This window comes from Staurois parvus, unplaced genomic scaffold (assembly GCF_062004578.1).
Source record: "Staurois parvus isolate SC_StPar_1 unplaced genomic scaffold, SC_StPar_1.0 ptg000225l, whole genome shotgun sequence".
In the NCBI taxonomy this organism is placed as follows: domain Eukaryota; kingdom Metazoa; phylum Chordata; class Amphibia; order Anura; family Ranidae; genus Staurois; species Staurois parvus.
This window is the reverse complement of record NW_028318021.1, coordinates 4,059,859-4,081,227: the sequence shown is the minus strand read 5'-3', so window position 1 is coordinate 4,081,227 and position 21,369 is coordinate 4,059,859. Positions and strand designations below refer to the sequence as shown.

At 43.7% G+C, this 21,369-nt stretch overlaps 1 protein-coding gene across 1 annotated transcript in view; it reads left to right on the top strand.

The window, feature by feature from the left end:
• The window catches only part of LOC149460579 (uncharacterized), a 186,419-nt gene that overhangs the window by 158,481 nt on the left and 6,569 nt on the right, over window positions 1-21,369 (top strand). Inside the window, exons 17-19 of the mRNA XM_089679463.1 lie at window positions 3,067-3,120; window positions 8,598-8,683; window positions 11,874-11,985. Coding sequence (XP_089535589.1) covers window positions 3,067-3,120; window positions 8,598-8,683; window positions 11,874-11,985 — 252 coding nt within the window. The remainder of the gene's footprint in view (window positions 1-3,066; window positions 3,121-8,597; window positions 8,684-11,873; window positions 11,986-21,369) is intronic.

The following is a 21,369-nucleotide window of genomic DNA, read 5'->3' as shown; positions in this document are numbered from 1 at the left end:
GCATTGGGGTGTCCTTATAAATGAAAACACCACAGCAAACCAACGGGCAACACACACATCCCCGCAATGCACATATGTGAACAGAGTCTTAGTGTACCCATGATACCTATATGTGAGCTGTGTTACGTGGCAAAAAAAAGGGAATTCTGCTCAGCAAGTTTTCTAATCCAGACACATGGCCAGAATTCAGATTGTAATATGTTTTGCACTGTTCTGCATACTGTATTTATTGCCAGATCGTGAGGGTTGTACTACCATAATAGTTATGGGGTCTATTAATAAAAATCTGTTGAATTAATGCCACAAGAATTTGCCCAGCCATCACAAATTCTGACTGTATTCTGTAATATGTTGATTTTCTATGATCATCTGCGCCATCTAGTGACCACAGTGCTGTATTTTCCTCAGTCAGGAAAATACCTTATTATGGCCACTAGATGGAGCTTATGATCATAGGAAATCAACATATTAAGGTGCAACTCAACTCAACATATGACATGATGGGATTTTGTCAGCACAAAAAAAATCTATTTTTATCTTATTTAAAACAACACATTTTATTCATACAGAATTCAATTAAAACATAACATATTCATTAACCTAATGTTTAAAATCAGTCAATCACATTCCATCTCAAACTGAATTCTGCAAAGCTCTTAAAGTCTGCAAAGCTTGACGCATTTCTTGGAATCAATCCATTTCATCAGGAGCTAGAGATGAACGTCTCTATATAATAATAGACATTATTACAGATTATCAACACAAAAAAAATCTATTTTTATCTTATTTAAAACAACACAGTTTATTCATACAGAGTTCAATTAAAACATAACATATTCATTAACCTCATGTTTAAAATCACAGTCAGTTACATTCCATCTCAATCTGAATTCTGCAAAGCTCTTAAAGTCTGCAAAGCTTGACGTTTCTTGGAATGAATCCACTTCATCAGGAGCTAGAGATGAACATCTCTGTATAACAATAGAAATTATTACAGATTATCAACACAAATTATATTCCATCAGTTATGAGCATATGATTTATATTCAATTCTTTTACCTGAAAAGACCCATATGAGGGGGGAAAAACAAATGAAACTGCCGGAGGCCCAAAGCAAGAGGGGGAACCTAGAGACCGGAATCCCAATTGAAATACACTGGATCAGATATGTATACATAAACTGGTAGGTAGGCACACGGTCACACAGTGCTTTAATATGGATGTGGCACAGTTTGGGGCTATTCATATTTAACACATTAAAGTGGTTGTAAAGTTTAATTTTTTTTTAATCAAAAATAATATGCTTTATATTTACCTGCAACGGTATTGCACAGAGTGGCCCTGAGCCTCCTCTTCTGAAGTCTCCCACTTTTACTATTCACTGTGCGCCCCCATAGAAAGCCGCACCTGAAGGCTCACTCCCAAGCTGAGCTGAATACATCCATAGACACACACAGTGCTTTGTAACCCCAGTCCCCACTCTCTCCTCACAGGATTTGATTGACAGCAGCAGAAGCCAATGGCTCCCGCTGCTCTCACTGAGCCATGTGAGGAGAGAGAGAGGGAAAGACCACCAGTGCCACTGCAAACGTGCAGGCACTGGATCGACAATGCATTAAGTTAAAAAAAGCCTTTAAAACCACTTTAAGCAAAATACAGTCAGAATTTGTAATGGTTGTGTGAATAGTTGTGGTATTTGTCCACTAAATAGACCCCTAAGTGTATAAGGGCTACCACTGTTGACGTCCCACCGAAAATACTAATTGTCTAGAAGCCTCTGGCATCAATATTTTAGGAGGCCCTTTATAGATATTTCTATATTCATGAAGAGGTGGGGTTTTCACACAGGGTTGAGAGAGAACAGCAAGAAGAGAGCATGGTGAATGAGGGGGGCCGTGTGAGCTGAGAATCTGATGACATCCAGGTGTGAGAGCATCCCTCCGTAACCAGAGCTGCAGCTAAGTGAAGCTGATGAGATTGCTGCCAGGAAGCTGATGAGATTGCTGCCAGGAATGCTGATGAGATTGCTGCCAGGAATGCTGATGAGAGCAGAAGAACTAAGCAACATATACGGCGAGAGCGTATGCTTGTTGGAGAGATATTTGTTCTGTTCAGAGTCACCAGCGGATGCAAAGCAGACCCGGGTCTGTAAGATCGTGCACACACCTCACTTCAGTGTTGGCGCCTTCAGACTAAGTCCAGGCCTATAGTTAGTTAGGGTCTCTGTTTGTGTCAGGCCACAAGTGTTATTACTGATAATTGGAAGGACTCCACAACTTAAAGTGACATTTCACATTGGAGGGCTGATAACATCCCACAAACTCAAGCCAGACTGGCGTTTTGCTCAGAAGGAATACTCAGGCATGTGCTACAGGACCAGTTATGGGAGGGGGAATACTGTAGATTTGTGTAAGATTGTAAGCTGTTGTGCTGCACCGCAGGCTAGCCCATACCATACACCCATACACTGATTCCTGCTCTTTTAGGGTAATAACGGGTAAGGTGTGGCAGCTTAGTTGTGCCCGCCAGTAGGCAAATTACTACTCTTTCTACCGTCATCATCAGAAGCCGTGCTGTGCAGCACAAGGGTCTCAACCTTTGGGCTGGGTGTATGTAAATTTATTGTATGTTTTCAGCATTTGTGGTTGTGCTTATTTGCCACATCTAAGTAAAATTCTGTTGTGGCAAAAGCTGGTGTTGGGGTTTCTTTCCTCGTTCGTGACTTCACTGTATCCTGGGGAGCCCACCCCGGGTACACGGCTTACACTGATCAGGAAAGTGAGTGTGAAGTCAGAATTTCTGATCTGCATATTTTCTCCAGGTCAGTTATTCATAAAATACTGAAGCCATTGGACCAGGATGACATCTAGACAGCTAGTATTATGGGACATGGAGGTCATAAGTGGCAGCTTTTATACTTCCTGGCACAGGTTTCCTTTAAACACAGTATAACTAAACTGTAAAAACGAAGTATAATATGTGTATCTCAAAAAATCCATATGAAAAGAAAGATTTTTATGATTGTTTATGCTAGTTTCAATATGTCCTTTAAAATCTGTTTAACAGCACCAAAGAGCACCAAACCAGCGCTCACGACGTGGTCCCTTGGCCTCACGCATGGTAAGTCTTTGACTGAGTCTCCAGTCAGGTTTGTCTTCTTAACACTGAGCACCAGACAAACAGTGAAATCCACAGATAAAATACATATATTAGAGATGCTTGCATATCTATCCAGCCAGTCCTCAGACTTACACAGCTATGTTACACAGCGCAGTCCTGTCTGGTGGGGCTGTAGGCCTGATTTTTCTCTGCTCCAAATCTTGCAATGCCAACCACCTCCCCACCAGTCAGTGACTGGACAGTGAAAGGAGAAGCAGCAAACGAATAAGCTCACCACTATGTCACTCTGTTCTCTTCTCCTAACACATTTGTAATTGACACAGTTGTGCTCCCTCTCTCAATCAGAGCTCTGCTGTACAGGGACTACAAATGCTTACATCGTTTGCATTTAAAAAAAAAAAAAATACATGTCATTATATGCATTCAGAGTGTATCTTGCCTGCCTGAAGTTTAGCTTTTAAGTTTAAACATTTGAGGACATTTTTTTTAAATAAAGTTCATGTGTTTTAACTAGTCTGTAATGCCCCTTTCATTGCCAGGCCATTCTTCAGGTTTCATTGCTGTGATAGTTTGACTGACAGTTACCCGTCGTGCAAAACTGTGTCCAAATTAATTTTAGATCTGTTTTTGAGACATAGAGATTTATTTTGGTGTTTTTTTTAATGTTAACTCTAAAAAGACTAAACATTTTGTTTCTCTCAGCAAAAAAATGTCAGGATAGTAGAACCCCCCCAACCCCCAAAATTACCCCTTGGAAAGTAGACACCAATAGGTGATCTAATTTATTGCCACATTTATTTGTGAATGAAACATGCTGGTATTGCAGGGGTTAAACATGGAGCTTGGTATTGTGGCACTAGATACATTCATGTACAGGTCATATGAGAAGGAAGGAGGGGAGTGAAGGGGTTATTTTACTGGCCAGATACAGTGGCAGGATAGAGATGAAGGAGTAATGTTTAGATGTGCATGGTAAGGGCAGTGAAAGGGTTAATATACAGGTCACATGAAGACAGCATGGATACAGTAGTATGTGTATGAGAGGAGGTGAGCATCAAAAACCATTACAAAATGAACCCTGTGTCACTGCAACAGCTGCTAATCCAGCTGTCCCCATTGACAGTTACTTAATCTGACTCCTTTCCTTGTAGGCGAGGGATCAACACTGTAAACAATACCATGTGATCATTGTGATGATCAGTCACAGCAATCACATGGTACCCTGCCCCTTTGATCAGCTCGGCACAGTGGCTCTGTGTACCAAGCTGTCTAATGATTACACAGGTGAACTGGTGGACCAATAGCTATTTATTCAGTGCCATTTAAACAGGGCCGCTGGTCCACTGTTCTAGGCTAGGTTCACGCTATGCAGGGTGGTTGCGGGGATCGCAGCTGTTCCCACACCCGCAACCATCCGCAGCCAAAACACGCAGGGCTGCCATTCATTCCTAATGGCAGCCCCATGCATCTAAAAACGCAGTGTGTTTGCAGGTGTGGGAACTGCAGGGAAAAAGCACCATGTGATTTCTCTGCCACTGCGTTTTGAAAATACTGCAGGAACCTTTTTTTTTTTAGTGAAATTCAGTTACAGCAGCCATGAATGGGCTGCCGTGCTCGAACAAACTCAGGCCATGACAGTGTAAACCTAGCCTAAAGATGTACCCCAGTAAAAAAAGGGGTAAACTGTAACTTTTGTATTAAGTATTTTTTTCTGTATAAATGTGTAGTGCTACCCCCAAAGGAGCCGCTTGTATGATGTCTACTGGATCCCCTTTACTTGCGTAGCAACCAGGCACAGTGTATTCCTCACTCACACACACTTCAGCTCGTTGTGTTCAAAGACCAGTCTAGGGGATGTTCTGTTTACGCAGTTTATTGTAGAACTGGGGATAGGGACGGGGCATTGTCGTAGGATACTCCAAATCAGAGCTATTCACACTGAGGACATCTAGCTGGTCTCTTGAACACTGTAGATGTTTTGGCTGAGAGTAGATAGCTGACCCCCCTTCACTTTGTAGCAACAAGTAGTTTAGGAGAGAGCAAAGTCCCTTAAGCAGTAGTAGTAGTTACAGGGCTGAGCTCCTCAACTGATCAGCCAGTTACGACAGACTGCGACAGCCCAAAGGTAACGTAGCTTGGTAAAGTCCTTTGCATTAGTAGCACTTGGACGGTACTCTTCAGAACACTAGCCAGTGTTCCCTTTTTCTAGATCCAGGCTGACTATCAAGCACCAGGGGAGGTAGCAAGCACACAGAGTCCCCAAATTCCTCAATGTCAGTACTTACAAGACCCAAGGACAGAATGGTTGCCTCCTTCCAATCGTCCAGGTGAAACCTTCCAGTGATACCAGACAGAGCTTTGGTGGACAGCTCACCTCAGTCAGTTTACTGAAGAACCAGGGTCACTCTCTCTGGCTTCAGGCCTTCAGGTCGCCCACCTGAGGCCACACAGCAGCAGTTGCCAGACGAGGCAGCCTGCCTCAAGCCTGGCTGGTGCAATCCACTCCTGGGAAAGACGCTGAATATTTCCATTCACTTCCTGTCCCACAGTCAAAACAGGAAGTGAGAGGAGATCCCTGCAAATTAAAGGAATTCCTTGGGGACCCCCAAGTCACTAGGACTAGTGTCCCCATTGGAAAATGTCTGCTCTATTACTTTTCGGTTGACAGCCCAAAATTTGGGATTTTCTTTACTTTCACCTTCGATGAAAATTGTAAACAGAGCAAATAGAGAGAATGAATCTCCCTAACCTGTTGCCTGCAATTGCCCTTTAAAGGAAAACTATTATACGATCTTATTTTGTCTGTCACTGAAAATCAGTCCTGAATTATTTTGATGAGATTTTGATGTTTTCACAATCCTATTACATGTCCACATATGAAGTTTCTTTTTAGTGCTTCCTGCATATCAGACAGGGACATCAGTAGAGATGAGCGAATCGAACTTGGCGAAGTGGAATTCGTTTCGAATATTAGGAAAAATTTGATTCGCACCGAATCCGAATTTTAGCAAACTTCGGATGCACGAATCGAATTTTTCCCGATCAGCCGGCAAAAAGTGTCACTGCAGAGAGCTCCGCTATTTCTGACAGTTCTCTGACAGTTCCTTCACATTTACAGCGGTTGAAACATTGTATCTATTTGTTTCCATTTAGGATACAGATGTTTTTATTCAGAAATAAATAGATACAATGTTTCAACCGCTGTAAATGTGAAGGAACTGTCAGAGAACTGTCAGAAATAGCGGAGCTCTCTGCAGATACACTTTTTGCTGTACTGGAATTCTTCTTCTTTTCATTCTTCTTCTTCTTTTCATTCTTCTTCTTCTTCTTCTTTTCATTCTTCTTCTTCTTCTTTTCATTCTTCTTCTTCTTCTTTTCATTCTTCTTTTCATTCTTCTTCTTCTTCTTTTCATCCTTCTTCTTTTCATTCTTCTTCTTCTTCTTTTCATTCTTCTTCTTCTTCTTTTCATTCTTCTTTTCATTCTTCTCATTCTTCTTTTCATTCTTCTTTTCATTCTTCTTCTTCTTCTTTTCATTCTTCTTCTTCTTCTTTTCATTCTTCTTTTCATTCTTCTTCTCATTCTTCTTTTCATTCTTCTTCTTCTTCTTTTCATTCTTCTTCTTCTTTTCATTCTTCTTCTTCTTCTTTTCATTCTTCTTTTCATTCTTCTTCTTCTTCTTTTCATTCTTCTTCTTCTTCTTTTCATTCTTCTTCTTCTTTTCATTCTTCTTCTTTTCATTCTTCTTCTCATTCTTCTTTTCATTCTTCTTTTCATTCTTCTTCTTCTTTTCATTCTTCTTTTCATTCTTCTTCTTCTTCTTTTCATTCTTCTTCTTCTTCTTCTTCTTTTCATTCTTCTTTTCATTCTTCTTCTTCTTCTTTTCATTCTTCTTCTTTTCATTCTTCTTTTCATTCTTCTTCATCTTTTCATTCTTCTTCTTCTTCTTTTCATTCTTCTTTTCATTCTTCTCATTCTTCTTTTCATTCTTCTTTTCATTCTTCTTCTCATTCTTCTTTTCATTCTTCTTCTTCTTCTTTTCATTCTTCTTCTTCTTCTTTTCATTCTTCTTCTTTTCATTCTTCTTTTCATTCTTCTTCTTCTTCTTTTCATTCTTCTTCTTCTTCTTTTCATTCTTCTTTTCATTCTTCTTCTTCTTCTTTTCATTCTACTTCTTTTCATTCTTCTTCTTCTTCTTCTTTTCATTCTTCTTCTTTTCATTCTTCTTTCATTCTTCTTCTTCTTCTTCGTCGTGCCCCGTGACTGCCCAAATGAGTGAAGTGTGCGGTGATTCTAAGATCGACGGCACTCATCTGCATGTCATACTGACTGACAGTATTATTTCTCTTCCCCAGCAGACTCCAAGGGCATTTAAATTAAAGGTACAGTGTTCTGCACTAATATAAAGGCTCTCTGAAGCCTAGAAACCCTTTTAATAAGTTAAATTCACAGCGAATAAATTCGCATCGAATCGAATTTCTCCCGCAAATTCGGCGAATCAGCCGAATCGAATTTTTGAATAATTCGCTCATCTCTAGACATCAGCACCCTAATTGCATGAAGATCAGATACAGTCTAGGCTAGGGGTCTCCAAACTTTCTAAACAAAGGGCCAGTTAACGATCTTTCAGACTTTACGGGGTCTGAACTACGGAAAGTCAGAGAAGGAAATGTCCTGGCTTCACTGGGAGTAAACAACGCCCAATCTTTGGAATTAGGGGAGAAATCATGCCTCATCATTGGTGTCAGTGGAAGGAATAATTCTTTATCATTGGTGTCAGTGGGAGGAATTGTGCCCCATCACTGGTGTCAGTGGGTGGAATAGTGGCTTGTCATTGGTGTCAGTGGGGAGAACAGTGCCTCACCATTGGTGATAATTGAAGGAATAGTGCCCCATGGTTGGTGTAATTGGAAGGAATTGTATCCCAGCACTGGTGTCAGTGAGAGGAATTGTGCTCTACTGTAGGTGTCAGTGGAATGAACAGTGCCCAACTGCTGGTGTCACTGGAAGGAAGTGTGCCCTTTGTGTTTTTGGAAGGAATTGTGTCCCATTTTAGGTGTCAGCGAGAGAAAGAGTGCCACATTGTTGATGTCATTGGGAGGAATAGTGCTCCATTCTTAGTGATATTGGGTGGAATTGTATACTATCATTCATGTAAATTTGTGCTCCATTGTTGGCGTCTGGCAGGAATAATGTTGGAGTCAGTGGATGGAATAATGCCTCAAAGGCCGGATAAAAGCAAGCAAAGGGCCATATCTGGCCCCTGGACCACAGTTTTGAGATCACTAGTCTAGGCCAACTGATGATGATACTGTGTTCAATAAAAGCCCATGACCAAAAGCTCTGTATATAGATTTGATGTAATATAGAAAGGAGCATAAAAGACAACAGAAGAAAAGTGAACACATCTTATTGTAATGTGTTAATGACAGTTACATTTAATGACTCTTGTTTTGTCTTTTATATATTTTAATTCAGCACCAGACTATAATCATCGAGAACATAGAAATGTTACCAGCACACCCTTTACTGCAATGATTCCAGGCACCTCAAATGGAGAACAGGTTGGTACATGATCCAATCAGAAAGCTGCACTACCAGCAAATGTTTTCATGGTGACATCAAGGAATGCTCAGTTAGTATGAGTGTACTACTAAACAAATGAATCCTAATTGCCCCTCTTCCCCTCCCTGTTCTAGCTATAACCCCTTTTTTTACCCCAGGCCAGCTAAAGACAATTTTACATGACTTTTGTCTGAGCAGCGGGGCTGCAAGACTGCACATGCACAGCGTTTAACCAAAGGCCCTAAACGAAAAGCCATCTTCTCTCAAGCCCCCAGGCTAAGGGTTTTCCATTGGGACCATGGGGAAAATAGGCCACACATGTGCAGCACTGAGCCGAGTGGCGAGCATATTGGATGCTGCAATTTTGGAGTATAATATGAAAATGAGCGCTATTTAATTTCCTATTTCCATTTAAAAAGTTACAATTCAGCAGTTACATATACTGTTGCTGCTGACTTTTAATAAACAGGTACTCACAAGTCCAGCAGTCCAGAGCTGTCTCACCTGGGTCAGTTCTTCACCAGTCTTCAGGTTCCCAGTGCTGCCATCTTGGCTGTGACTTTGTTTCACAGTTGGCTCGCCACTGTGCATATGCAAGACACGCTGTGCTTGCAGTCTGGTACCACAGCCTCCTAGGACATATATCATGTCTGTGAAGGGGGGGGGAGGTGACCCAACTTCCAATCTTCCACAGCAGAAGTGAGGAAATGTACCTGTCAAAAATAGGTACCCGCTCCCAGAAAATAAACGGTTTCCAAGGATGGCAGAGGAGGAGCAGAAGCAGGAGGATGAGCTGAACTCCCTATTTTCAGTGACGTTCTGCTTTAAGGATCTTTGACAGATGCTGACTTAAAGAGTAGCTCCACCCAAAAGGGGAAGTTCCACTTTAAGCCTTTGTCCCCCGCTCCCCATTAAATATTGGCTCCCACCTCCGCTGTGTTCGCCTAGGCGATCGAAAGCAGAAGTTGTCCTCCCCCTCCCTCCCCGTCGTCTTCTGGGACACATGACAGGTCCCAGAAGACGACAGGGCCATTCGCAAAGAACAGCGCTTCTCGTGCATGTGCAGTGGGCACCCGGCTGTGAAGCCGCAAGTTGTCACACCCGGGTGCCCACAATGAAGATGTCGGTGTCAGGGAGAGAAGATGGCCAGTGAAACCAGCGGTGGTGAGGACACCGCTGGACCGAGGGACAGGTAAGTGGCTGTATTTTAAAAGTCAGCAGCTACAGTTTTTATAGCTGCTGACTTTTTTTTTTGTTTAGGTGGAACTCCGCTTTAAAGTGGTTCTAAAGGCTGTGTAGCAGCCCCCACAGCCCCAACACTTACCTGAGCCCCATCCCGTTCCAGCAATGTCCATGAGTGCCTCGGTTCTCTGGGGATTCCCACTCCTGATTGGCTGAGGCAGCAGTAGGAGCCATTGTCAATCACGGCTAGTGAGCCAATCAGGAGAGGTGAGCGGGGCCAAGCCATGTCTCTGTGTGTGAATAGCCACGCAGAGTTGCGGCTCAAGAGTGCGCCTGCTTGGGTGCTCCCACAGCATGCTGCTTGCTATGGAGGCACCCGAAAGGAGGGAGGGGCCAGGATCTCTGGCAGGGGACCTGAGAAGAGGAGGCTCCAGGCCGCTCTGTGCAAAACCACTGCAGAGAGCAGGTAAGTATAGACATGTTTGTTATTTATACTTTAGTATGACTTTAATGTTTAAAAAGGTGAGTGGATTTGTTTTTTTGTTTTTTTTTTAAACTGGAGTGAATTTGTTTTTAGTTTAATAAATAATTTTAAACTATATTACTCTATTGGAAATTGTCCTCCCTTCCCATAGTCTTCTGGGACATGTGACGGGTCCTAGAAGACTATGGGACATTCAGAAAGTGCAGCGCAGTGCCGCTTGCGCACATGCACTGAGTAGTCAGCTGTGAAGCCACAAACTGTCGGAGCTGGGTGCCCACACTTAGGATGCTGGCGCCAGGGAGTGAGGACGGCTGGTGAAAAGGCTGCGGTGAGGACACCGATGGATCCTGGGACAGAGTCTGCTTTTTAAAAATCAGCAGCTCCAGTTTTTTGGCTGCTGACTTTTATTTTTTGAAACTTTGACTGGAGCTCCGCATTAACAAATGTTGAATTCACAGCGTTGGATTCCAAAGAGAAGTTTGCAACTATGTTTCTTTCTTTTCTTTTCTCACAGAGGACTCTTTCTGCCTATTGGGACGCTCCCTTTTGAAGTTTTAACTCTGTGAATCTTTTGAATCATTTTAGGTGACATTCACACCTAAGCATCACGTTTTCAAGCGTTTTCCTGTGTTTTTTGGAGCAGAATTGCATGTTTTTGCAGCATCTTTCAGGCGTTTTCCAACTAAAAGGTGTGGAATGCTATTGAAAAAGGGATGAGAGCTGCTGTTTGAGCAGAAAACACAACAAATCGCTTGAAAAGATTCTCCAAAAAAGCTCATGTCTCACTTTTCAGGTGTTTCTATTGAAGTCTATTGGGACAAAAACGCTCAATTCTGCCTGAAAAGTAGCTTGTGTATTTTTTTGAGCGACAGGCGTTTTGCTGCAAGCGACAGGACGCTCAGATGTGAACAAGGACTATTGAAAACAATAGGTTTTTGCTTGTTGAACGTTTTTTAGCTTCGAGCTACAAACTACAAAATCCTCAAGTGTGAACTGGGCCTTCATTGCACAGTTTTTATTCATGTTATCAGGTGTATTTACACTGTAATTAATATTCATGGATCCGGAGGATGTTTTTGCACACTTTTTCACAGCTGCATTTAGAGTTTTTCTGTAAAAGATGATGAGTTTGCCAAGATGATGATGGGCAGCACAGTGGCTAGATGGTTATCACTTCCGCCTGGCAGTACTAGGGTCATTGGTTCAAATCCCAACCACGGCACCACCTGCCTGGAGTTGGCGTGTTCTTCCTGTCTCTGCGTGGGTTTCCTCCGAATACTCCTGTTTCCTCCCACACTCCAAAGACATGCTGGTAAGTTAATTGGATCCTGTCTAAATTGGCCCTTGTATAAGAATGTGAGTTATGGACCTTAGATTGTACGCCCCTTGAGGGTTAGGGACTGATGTGAATGTACAATATATATGTAAAGCGCTGCATAAATTGATGGTGCTATATATGTACCTGAAATAAATAAATGATCATACAGTTACATTCTATATAATTCAATTGTCATATATTTCAGCAGATGGTGCAGATCGAAGAGGATCTGAACAGTGACCATGTTAACCCAATCATTGCTGGAGTTGTGGTCCTTATTATTTTGTTGGTGTCTATAGTGGGACTTCTGTCTACATGTAAGTGACTCATATTATTGATTCTGTTGTGTTGCTGTGCTGATCAACTGAGGGTTCCCACCCATATGGAAGAAAAATATATTTGAAATATATTTTAAAAATATTCTTCCCAAATATATTGCCATATACTTGAAATGCTACAATTTTGGCCATATTCAATATATTTCAAAATATATACTGCATGTTGAAATGCGTTTTTATTACAAACTATATGAAAAATATTTTTAAAAATAAATTTCAAATATACTGTATGTCTTTAAAAATACAAATCTACATTTTTGGAATGCATTTACAAATATATGTAAAAATATATGTTAAAATGACTTTTTTAAATGTTTTATAAAATCTGAAGAATATATTTAAAAAAAATTTTTTTAAATATATATTTTTTAAATATATTCTTCAGATTTGCATTAACATATAAAAAAGTAATTTTAACATATATTTTCACATATATTTGTAAATGCATTCCAAAAATGTAGATTTGTATTTTTAAAGACATACAGTATATTTGAAATTTATTTTTAAAAATATTTTTCATATATTTTCTAATAACGTATTTCAACATGCAGTATATATATATATATATATATATATATATATTTATTGAAATATATTTTGAAATATATTGAATATGTCCAAAATTGTAGTATTTCAAATATATGGCAATATATTTGGGAAGAATGTTTTTAAAATACATTTCAAATAGATTTTTCTTCCATGTGGGCAACTTTTACAGTAATAAAATAAAACTGAAAATATTGAAATAAATGCATGTTACAGTAAGGGAGCTAAGGCTTAAATTGTATGTTAAAGTGGTTGTAAATCTCAGACATGAAATATGAACAAAGCATATCCCTCTACAGCAGGGGTAGGCAACCTTTAGGAGGGGGAGGTCTGAACAACATGAAGGAGATCAAAGATCCCCGGGGTGCGCCTTTTTATTTATTTATAGAAAAAGAAATTTACTATAAAGCCTCCAATAACAAAGACCTGTGATTTATTTCGCGGCCAGTAACTGAAGCATCGTGACCACAGTGTGTGTGCACCCCTGGCTGCTGCAGCTAAAGGGGGAGTGGTTGGGAGATGGTAAAATTGCAGCTCAGCTGAGGGGGTTTTACTGCCCCAACCAGTAGTGTGAACAAGCCCCAATGCACGGACCACTTTACAAAGTGCTACTAAAATGACTCCCTCGGCTCAGTTCAATTCACTCCCCACCCATATTCTTCATGATAGAGATCCCCCCTACAAACCCCCTGTCCAGGACAGACCAACCAGCTTTACAACACAGACCCCCCCCCCAACACAGCCCTCCCCCTACCCAGTACAGACCCCCCTTCCCAGTTCAAGTGCCTCAATACAGATAACCCTCTCACCCCCCCCCCCCCCCCCCCAGGGTACAGAACTGCAAGACACCCAGCTCAGAGTGTGAAGTCCGGACCAGTGGTTCACCTGACTTCTCACCCTGGTCTGCCTAGTACACCACTGGGGAGGTGCAGTTTATCCCGGGTTCGGCAATGCAGAGATGTGATTTACCTTTCAACTGGCCACAATCAACAGGTAGATCACAATCAACAGGTTGCCAACCCCATCTCTACAGTGTGTACTTGTCTCAATTAAAGTGTTACTAAACCCACAACAGTCAAATCCATCTATATATGCAGTAAAGCATGCTGGTTATACTCACTGTGAAGCCTAAGGGGTTAATCCTTTGCATTGTGTAAAAAGGCCATTTCATCCTGTCTTCTCTGTTCCTCCCCTTTTTCAAGTGACCACCTCTTATCTCCTAAGACAGACTGAACCGTAGGCATTTTGCACATGCTCAGTTTGGTGTGTATTGCTAGAGAGGTTTTTATTTTATCTTGGGAGAGTGCATGTGATCAGCACAGGGCCAATCAGCACTGGTCAGACAGAGTTCAGGGGTTTTTGTCAAGGTCCTACCTTTTCCCAGAGGTTATGTTACTCCATGTGCTAGCATCCATCTTGGATTTCTGCTGAGCATGATGGGAATCTTTTATGCCTTCAGGTCTCTGAGGTCCATCCCCCAGAGGGGTGTGGCTGAGTACATATAAGCCTGGGATCTGCACATGCTCTTTGCACTTGTGTCTTGTGTCTTTGTCTTGCTACAGCTCTGTGTATACGCTCGTGACTCTTCTGGTATTCTGACTCGGCTTGTGACTAAGACCATTCTCTGCGTTTCCCTTTGATCTGACCTTCCGTTGCTGAACCCGGCCCGTGACCTGTGATTCTCTGTCTACTGTTCTGTACTGTTTTGTCCCGTTGTTATTGACCCGGCTTGTCTGACTACGCTATTTTCATTCTCACCAACTACACGCCATTGGCGGCGGCCATTACCGCAGCTGGGGTGTCTCGGGGGCCGCGACCTGGTCCCTGGTTGCGTCAAGTCCATCCCCACCATCAGGGGCCCTGGTGAAGGGCAGCCTGGGACTTAGACTCCGCGCCCTGAGGGACTTCAGTCTGTTGGTGGTGGTTGTCGTCAGCCAGTGCGTTACCCTGCCACTAGGCCTACCTGTCCGTTCCACAGCCCTGCCCTGACATTACACAAGTGCCATGAATCCTGACGGTGCAGGTACGCCTTCACTTCCTATGTTGGTTGCCAGACTGGATCAACAGGATCTCCTGTTGGATCAGTTCGCTCAGGCGTTGCAAACTCTGCTGGCACGCACCGCGCACCTTACTCCTGGTGTTATTAGGCCGGTTGTCACTCCGGTGGTCGCTCCCGCTGCTGTTCCGCTTGCTGTGCCTACCGCCGCGGCTGATGCGGCACCCGCGGTGTCCAGAGGTATGACCGGTTCAGCCCCTCTTCCACAGCGCTTTGGGGGTGAGCCGAGTCAGTGTCGTGGGTTCCTTAACCAGGTGGGGATTTACTTTGAATTAATCCCCTACGCTTTTCCGACTGAGAGGTCAAAGGTGGGTTTCCTCATCTCACTACTCTCAGACAAGGCCTTGGCCTGGGCGAATCCCTTATGGGAGAGGAATGACCCCGTGATTCACGAGTTTTCCGGTTTTGTCGATGCCTTCCGTAGGGTATTCGATGTACCGGCTCGCTCCGCCTCGGCTGCCAAGCTGCTCATGTCTATGCATCAGGGTTCACGGACCGTGGCCGAGTACGCCATAGAGTTTCGTACCCTGGCAGCAGAGGTGGGTTGGAACAATGAGGCTCTGGTGGCTGCGTTTTCTCAGGGTCTTTCTGATGCATTGAAGGATGAGATTGCAGCCAAGGAATTGCCTGTGGAGCTGGAAGCACTAATTTCCTTCCTGATCCTGATTGATACCAGGCTCAGGGAGAGGCCTTCACTCAAGGAACGCCTGCGGAGGCCTTCCAATCGACTGGCACCTGCGTTTTCTATCCCACCCATTCCTCCCTCTCCTCCCACGCCTCCTGGGGATAGATTGTCTGGTGGTGAGCCCATGCAGCTGGGGTTTGCTCGCCTTTCCGAGGGAGAGCGAGCCGCTCGGCGTCGGGAGGGTCGCTGCCTGTACTGTGGTCTTGGTGGGCACTTTCGGCAGTCCTGTCCGGTCCGTCCGGGAAACGCTCGCACCTGAGATCCTGTCGGGGACAGATCTTGGGTGGAGTCTCCTCGTCCCCGGCGTTCCGCAGAGATAAGCCACTGATCACCGTTGTCCTCTCTTGGGCAGAGGGCTCGGTGACGGCCCAGGCGTTGGTAGATTCTGGGGCTGGCGGGTTGTTTATGGACAGCTCGTTTGCTGCCCAGCACTCCATTCCCCTGCAGGCTCGAGTTACCCCATTGGTTCTCGAGGCGATAGATGGCAGGCCCCTGCAACCACCGCAGGTTACCCACGAGACTATGCCAGTTGAAGTAGCTATTGGGGCTGTTCACAGGGAGTTGGCCTGTTTCCAGGTGATTTCTTCTCCGCACTATTCGGTGGTTTTGGGGTATCCCTGGCTCCAGATGCACAATCCAACCTTCAATTGGCAAACTGCCGAGATTCTCTCGTGGTCTTCACAGTGTGGGGCCGGGTGCATCCGTGGGCCGGTTAAGGTGTTGTGTGCCTCCTCAGACTCTGCGTTGCCCACTGATTATGGGGAGTACCAGGACGTGTTTGATAAGGTACGCGCTGGTGCCTTACCTGCTCATCGTCCTTACGACTGCGCCATATCCTTGCAACCCGGTGCCACTCCTCCGCGTGGCAGGGTGTATCCTCTCTCGGTTGCGGAGAATAAGGCCATGGAGGAGTACATTGCGGATGCGCTTTCCCGGGGGCACATTCGTAAGTCTACTTCCCCAGCAGGAGCGGGCTTTTTCTTTGTAAAGAAGAAGGGTGGTGAATTGAGGCCTTGCATCGATTATAGGGGTCTCAATCGAATCACCACTAAGAATGCCTACCCGATTCCCTTGATTACTGAGTTGTTCGACCGCCTTAAGGGGGCAACAGTCTTTACCAAACTTGACCTTAGGGCGGCGTACAACCTCGTACGGATCAAACAGGGGGATGAGTGGAAGACCGCGTTTAACACCAGAACCGGTCACTACGAATACCTGGTGATGCCCTTTGGGTTGTGTAACGCGCCCGCAGTTTTTCAGGAATTCATAAATGATGTCCTTCGTGACTTGTTGCAGCAGTGCGTGGTAGTTTACTTGGATGACATCCTGGTTTACTCTGCCTCCATGGAGTCCCATATCCAGGATGTCAAGCAGGTGCTGCAACGATTACGTGAGAACAAACTTTTTTGTAAACTTGAGAAGTGCGAATTCCATCGATCCCAAGTTGCCTTTTTAGGCTACATCATTTCTGCGGAGGGATTCTCCATGGACCCTCAGAAGGTTTCGGCAGTTCTGCAGTGGCCTCGTCCTAATGGCCTTCGGCCCATTCAGCGCTTTTTGGGTTTTGCCAACTACTATCGGAAATTCATCAGAAATTTCTCCACGCTGGCAAAACCTCTCTCAGACCTAACCAAGAAGGGCAGCAATCCTCACGAGTGGCCATCCGAGGCCATCGTAGCTTTTGAGGCTCTGAAATCCGCCTTCGCTTCGGCTCCGATACTGTCTCATCCCAATCCTGGATTGCCCTTCCACCTGGGATGCGGATCTCCAATATCTTTCATGTATCACTGTTGAAACCTCTGATCTGCAATCGCTTCACTACCTCTCTGCCTCGGCCCCGTCCCATTCGGGTTGACGGTCATGAGGAGTATGAGGTGAGCCGGATCCTGGACTCTCGATTGGTGCGCGGCCGATTACAGTTCCTGGTTCATTGGCGCGGTTATGGTCCCGAGGAGCGTTCCTGGGTTCCTTCCGCGGATGTCCATGCTCCTGCCCTCCTCCGCGCGTTTCATACCCGCTTTCCTCGGAAACCTTTTGTTGAGCCGCGGAGGGGCCCTTGAGGAGGAGGTACTGTCAAGGTCCTACCTTTTCCCAGAGGTTATGTTACTCCATGTGCTAGCATCCATCTTGGATTTCTGCTGAGCATGATGGGAATCTTTTATGCCTTCAGGTCTCTGAGGTCCATCCCCCAGAGGGGTGTGGCTGAGTACATATAAGCCTGGGATCTGCACATGCTCTTTGCACTTGTGTCTTGTGTCTTTGTCTTGCTACAGCTCTGTGTATACGCTCGTGACTCTTCTGGTATTCTGACTCGGCTTGTGACTAAGACCATTCTCTGCGTTTCCCTTTGATCTGACCTTCCGTTGCTGAACCCGGCCCGTGACCTGTGATTCTCTGTCTACTGTTCTGTACTGTTTTGTCCCGTTGTTATTGACCCGGCTTGTCTGACTACGCTATTGTCATTCTCACCAACTACACGCCATTGGCGGCGGCCATTACCGCAGCTGGGGTGTCTCGGGGGCCGCGACCTGGTCCCTGGTTGCGTCAAGTCCATCCCCACCATCAGGGGCCCTGGTGAAGGGCAGCCTGGGACTTAGACTCCGCGCCCTGAGGGACTTCAGTCTGTTGGTGGTGGTTGTCGTCAGCCAGTGCGTTACCCTGCCACTAGGCCTACCTGTCCGTTCCACAGCCCTGCCCTGACAGTTTTGCATCCTTCTAGAGCAGAAAGAAACTCCTCCCACAAGTTTTTGCTAGAGCTCTGCTAGACACTGATAGAAACCACAAGACTGCGCTAACTTCTTAAGAGATAAGGTATTTAGCAGTTTATATTTATTATAATAATTGCACGTCCATGTTCTTTTTCATGTGGGGGGCCAGATATAGTGGATGCAGGGTCCTGGGTTTAGTAACACTTTAAGAACACTGAGTGTCATTTCTGTCTGCAGCTCTGTTCCTCTGCTATCAGCATGAGTCATTTCTGCCGAGTTTTTCTGACACCAAGATAAAAAAGGAGACAGGGGAGGGACCTCCACCTGATTGACAGCCTCAGCTCTGTTCCTGTGTGCTGTGTGGAGGGGGGGTGTCATTTCCCTCCAATCATCAGCTTTTAGAGCTCCCCTCACTGAGCTCTGCAGAGTGTAACCTCAGTGCTCTGCCCCCTTTTTTTGACAGATCAGCCAAACATTTTAAATTCAGCACTTTGAAGGGATGTAGAGAAGTGAAGACTGTAGCTACACAGGTACAACAGGTACACTGGGTATAAGTAAGGGTTTACAACCACTTTAAGGCAAAGGTTTCTTTTTTTAATAAGTGGAAAAGGATAGACCTTTTGTTTAGTTTTGATTGCTACTTGTGTCTCCATTGGGAAGATTCAACCCTTTGTTTGTTCTGTTGACCACTGTCACAATATTTTAGAGTTCACCAGAACAAGAGAAGAGGGGAATTCGTTCAATGACAACACTTGTTCCTGACAACCAAGAGAGAATTCCTGACATTTTTTTAATCAGTACAGGAAATAAAGGGACATCATACAGCAGGAGACAGACAGATGGCTGGATAGGGTTTTTTTAACCCAGAAAAAACAAAACAAAAGGTTGTGGCTACAAAACATACACTTTAGAGAATGTAGTGTACAAACTGATGTTGTGTATGACTGCAATGCACGGTAGATTTTCTTAAAAACAACCAGCACTACTTGCCTGGTTGTTGGCAATCTGTGTGTAACTGACTAGTATTGAGACAATACTATCTTCAAATCAATAGAGAGAGCCTCAAAAGGTAAATATGACCTATGCTGATACTAAATGGTCTGTTTACCTAATCCAAAAAATACAAAACATGTATTTGTTTGTACAAAAGTTAAGGGAATCTGTGCCAGTCGGATTAAATTAAATTTATTAAAACAGCTGCAGTCACTAGATGACACAGTCTGCAATAATGTTATACAAATCCTGGGACATTGTTCAAAACTTCTTGCTAAATAAAGTATATGAAAAAAATATGTGCAAAACACCCTAAAAATTTTCTTTAAAGTTTATTTATTTATTGATTGATTTTTTTTTAGGGTGTTTTGCACATATTTTTTCATACACTTTATTTCGCAAGAAATTTTGAGCGCTGTCTCACTATTATTATCACATATATTTGTTTGTATCAAAATTGTATTACTTTGCAATACAAACTGCTGATTTGCAATGTCGCAGTGTGAATAAAACTTGCAACATTTAACAAAGTTCTAACAAATAAAAAAAAATTAAATAGTGTGATGCATTTTGCAAGCATGACCTTCAGGTGTAAACCAGCCCTTATTTACATGCTAGGGGGAGTCAGTGAATGACATCCCTAAACTCTTTAACTTACACCGGGCTATCAGAGGCTTAAAAGTTAGCGATATAAATAAGTTATCCTTAAAATGCCGGATCCCCTCACCAAGCAGGGTTACCTGCTTACTTGTCCACCGCCCACAGTGATCTTTCCTATGGGGCCGGTAGGTGCTATACAACAAGGAAAGTCTCCCCGCTGGTCCATGCATGCACAGTGGGATTCCCATCTATTCCTATGGAAAGACCATCACTTTTTGAGCCCAACATTTAATAGGCTTCCCATAGGAAATGAGCCTTACAACTGATGGCTTTCACCATAGGAATGAATGGGAAATCTACTGCAAATGTGCAGAGTTCCAGAAGACCTTTTGTGAAGAGGTTGTGTAGCACCCAGGACCCCACAGGGAAGATCTGGTAACACAGTGGCTAAATGGTTAACACTTCTGCCTGGCAGTAATAGGGTTGTTGGTTTGAATCCCAACCATGGCACCATCTGCCTGGAGTTTGCATGTTGTCCCTGTACCTGTGTGGGTTTCCTCCTGCACTCCAAAGACATTCTGGTAGGTTAATTGGATCCTGTCTAAATTGGCCCTAGTATGTGTATGTATGAATGTGAGTTAGGGACATTAGATTGTACGCCCCTTGAGAGTTAGGGACTGATGGGAATGTACAATATATATGTAAAGTACTGTGTAAATTGACAGTGCTATATATAAGTACCTGTAATAAATAATAATAATAAATCTACATAGATCATAGACAGGTATGTGGTGTATTTTGGGATTTGTCAAAAAGGAGGAATATTTATTTCTCCTTAGCATACAGTTTGGCATTTTGCCTTCATCTATGATTTAGGAGCAATACACACAGTTTATTCTAAAAGTTAAGAGAAATTAAATTTCACCTGTAGATTTATTTATTATAGGTGCTTATATAGTGCTGTAAATTTATGCAGCTCTTTACATATACAGTGGGGCAAAAAAGTATTTAGTCAGCCACCAATTGTGCAATTTCCCCCACTTAAAAAGATGAGAGAGGCCTGTAATTGGCATCATAGGTAGACCTCAACTATGAGAGACAAAATGAAAAAACAAATCCAGACAATCACATTGGCTGATTTGGAAAGAATTTTTTTGCAAATTATGGTGGAAAATAAGTATTTGGTCACCTAGAAACAAGCAAGATTTCTGGATCTCACAGACCTGTACCTTCTTCTTTAAGAGGCTCCTCTGTCCTGCACTCATTACCTGTATCAATGGCACCTGTTTGAACTTGTTATCAGTATAAAAGACACCTGTCCACAACCTCAAACAGTCACACTCCAAACTCCACTATGGTGAAGACCAAAGAGCTGTCGAAGGACACCAGAAACAAAATTGTAGACCTGCACCAGGCTGGGAAGACTGAATCTGCAATAGGCAAGCAGCTTGGTGTGAACAAATCAACTGTGGGAGCAATAATTAGAAAATGGAAGACATACAAGACCACTGATAATCTCCCTCGATCTGGGGCTCCACGCAAGATCTCACCCCGTGGGGTCAAAATGATCACAAGAACGGTGAGCAAAAATCCCAGGACCACACGAGGGGACCTAGTGAATGACCTGCAGAGAGCTGGGACCAACATAACAAAGGCTACCATCAGTAACACACTACGCCGCCAGGGACTCAGATCCTGCAGTGCCAGTGCTTAAGCCAGTACATGTCCGGGCCCGTCTGAAGTTTGCTAGAGAGCATTTGGATGATCCAGAAGAG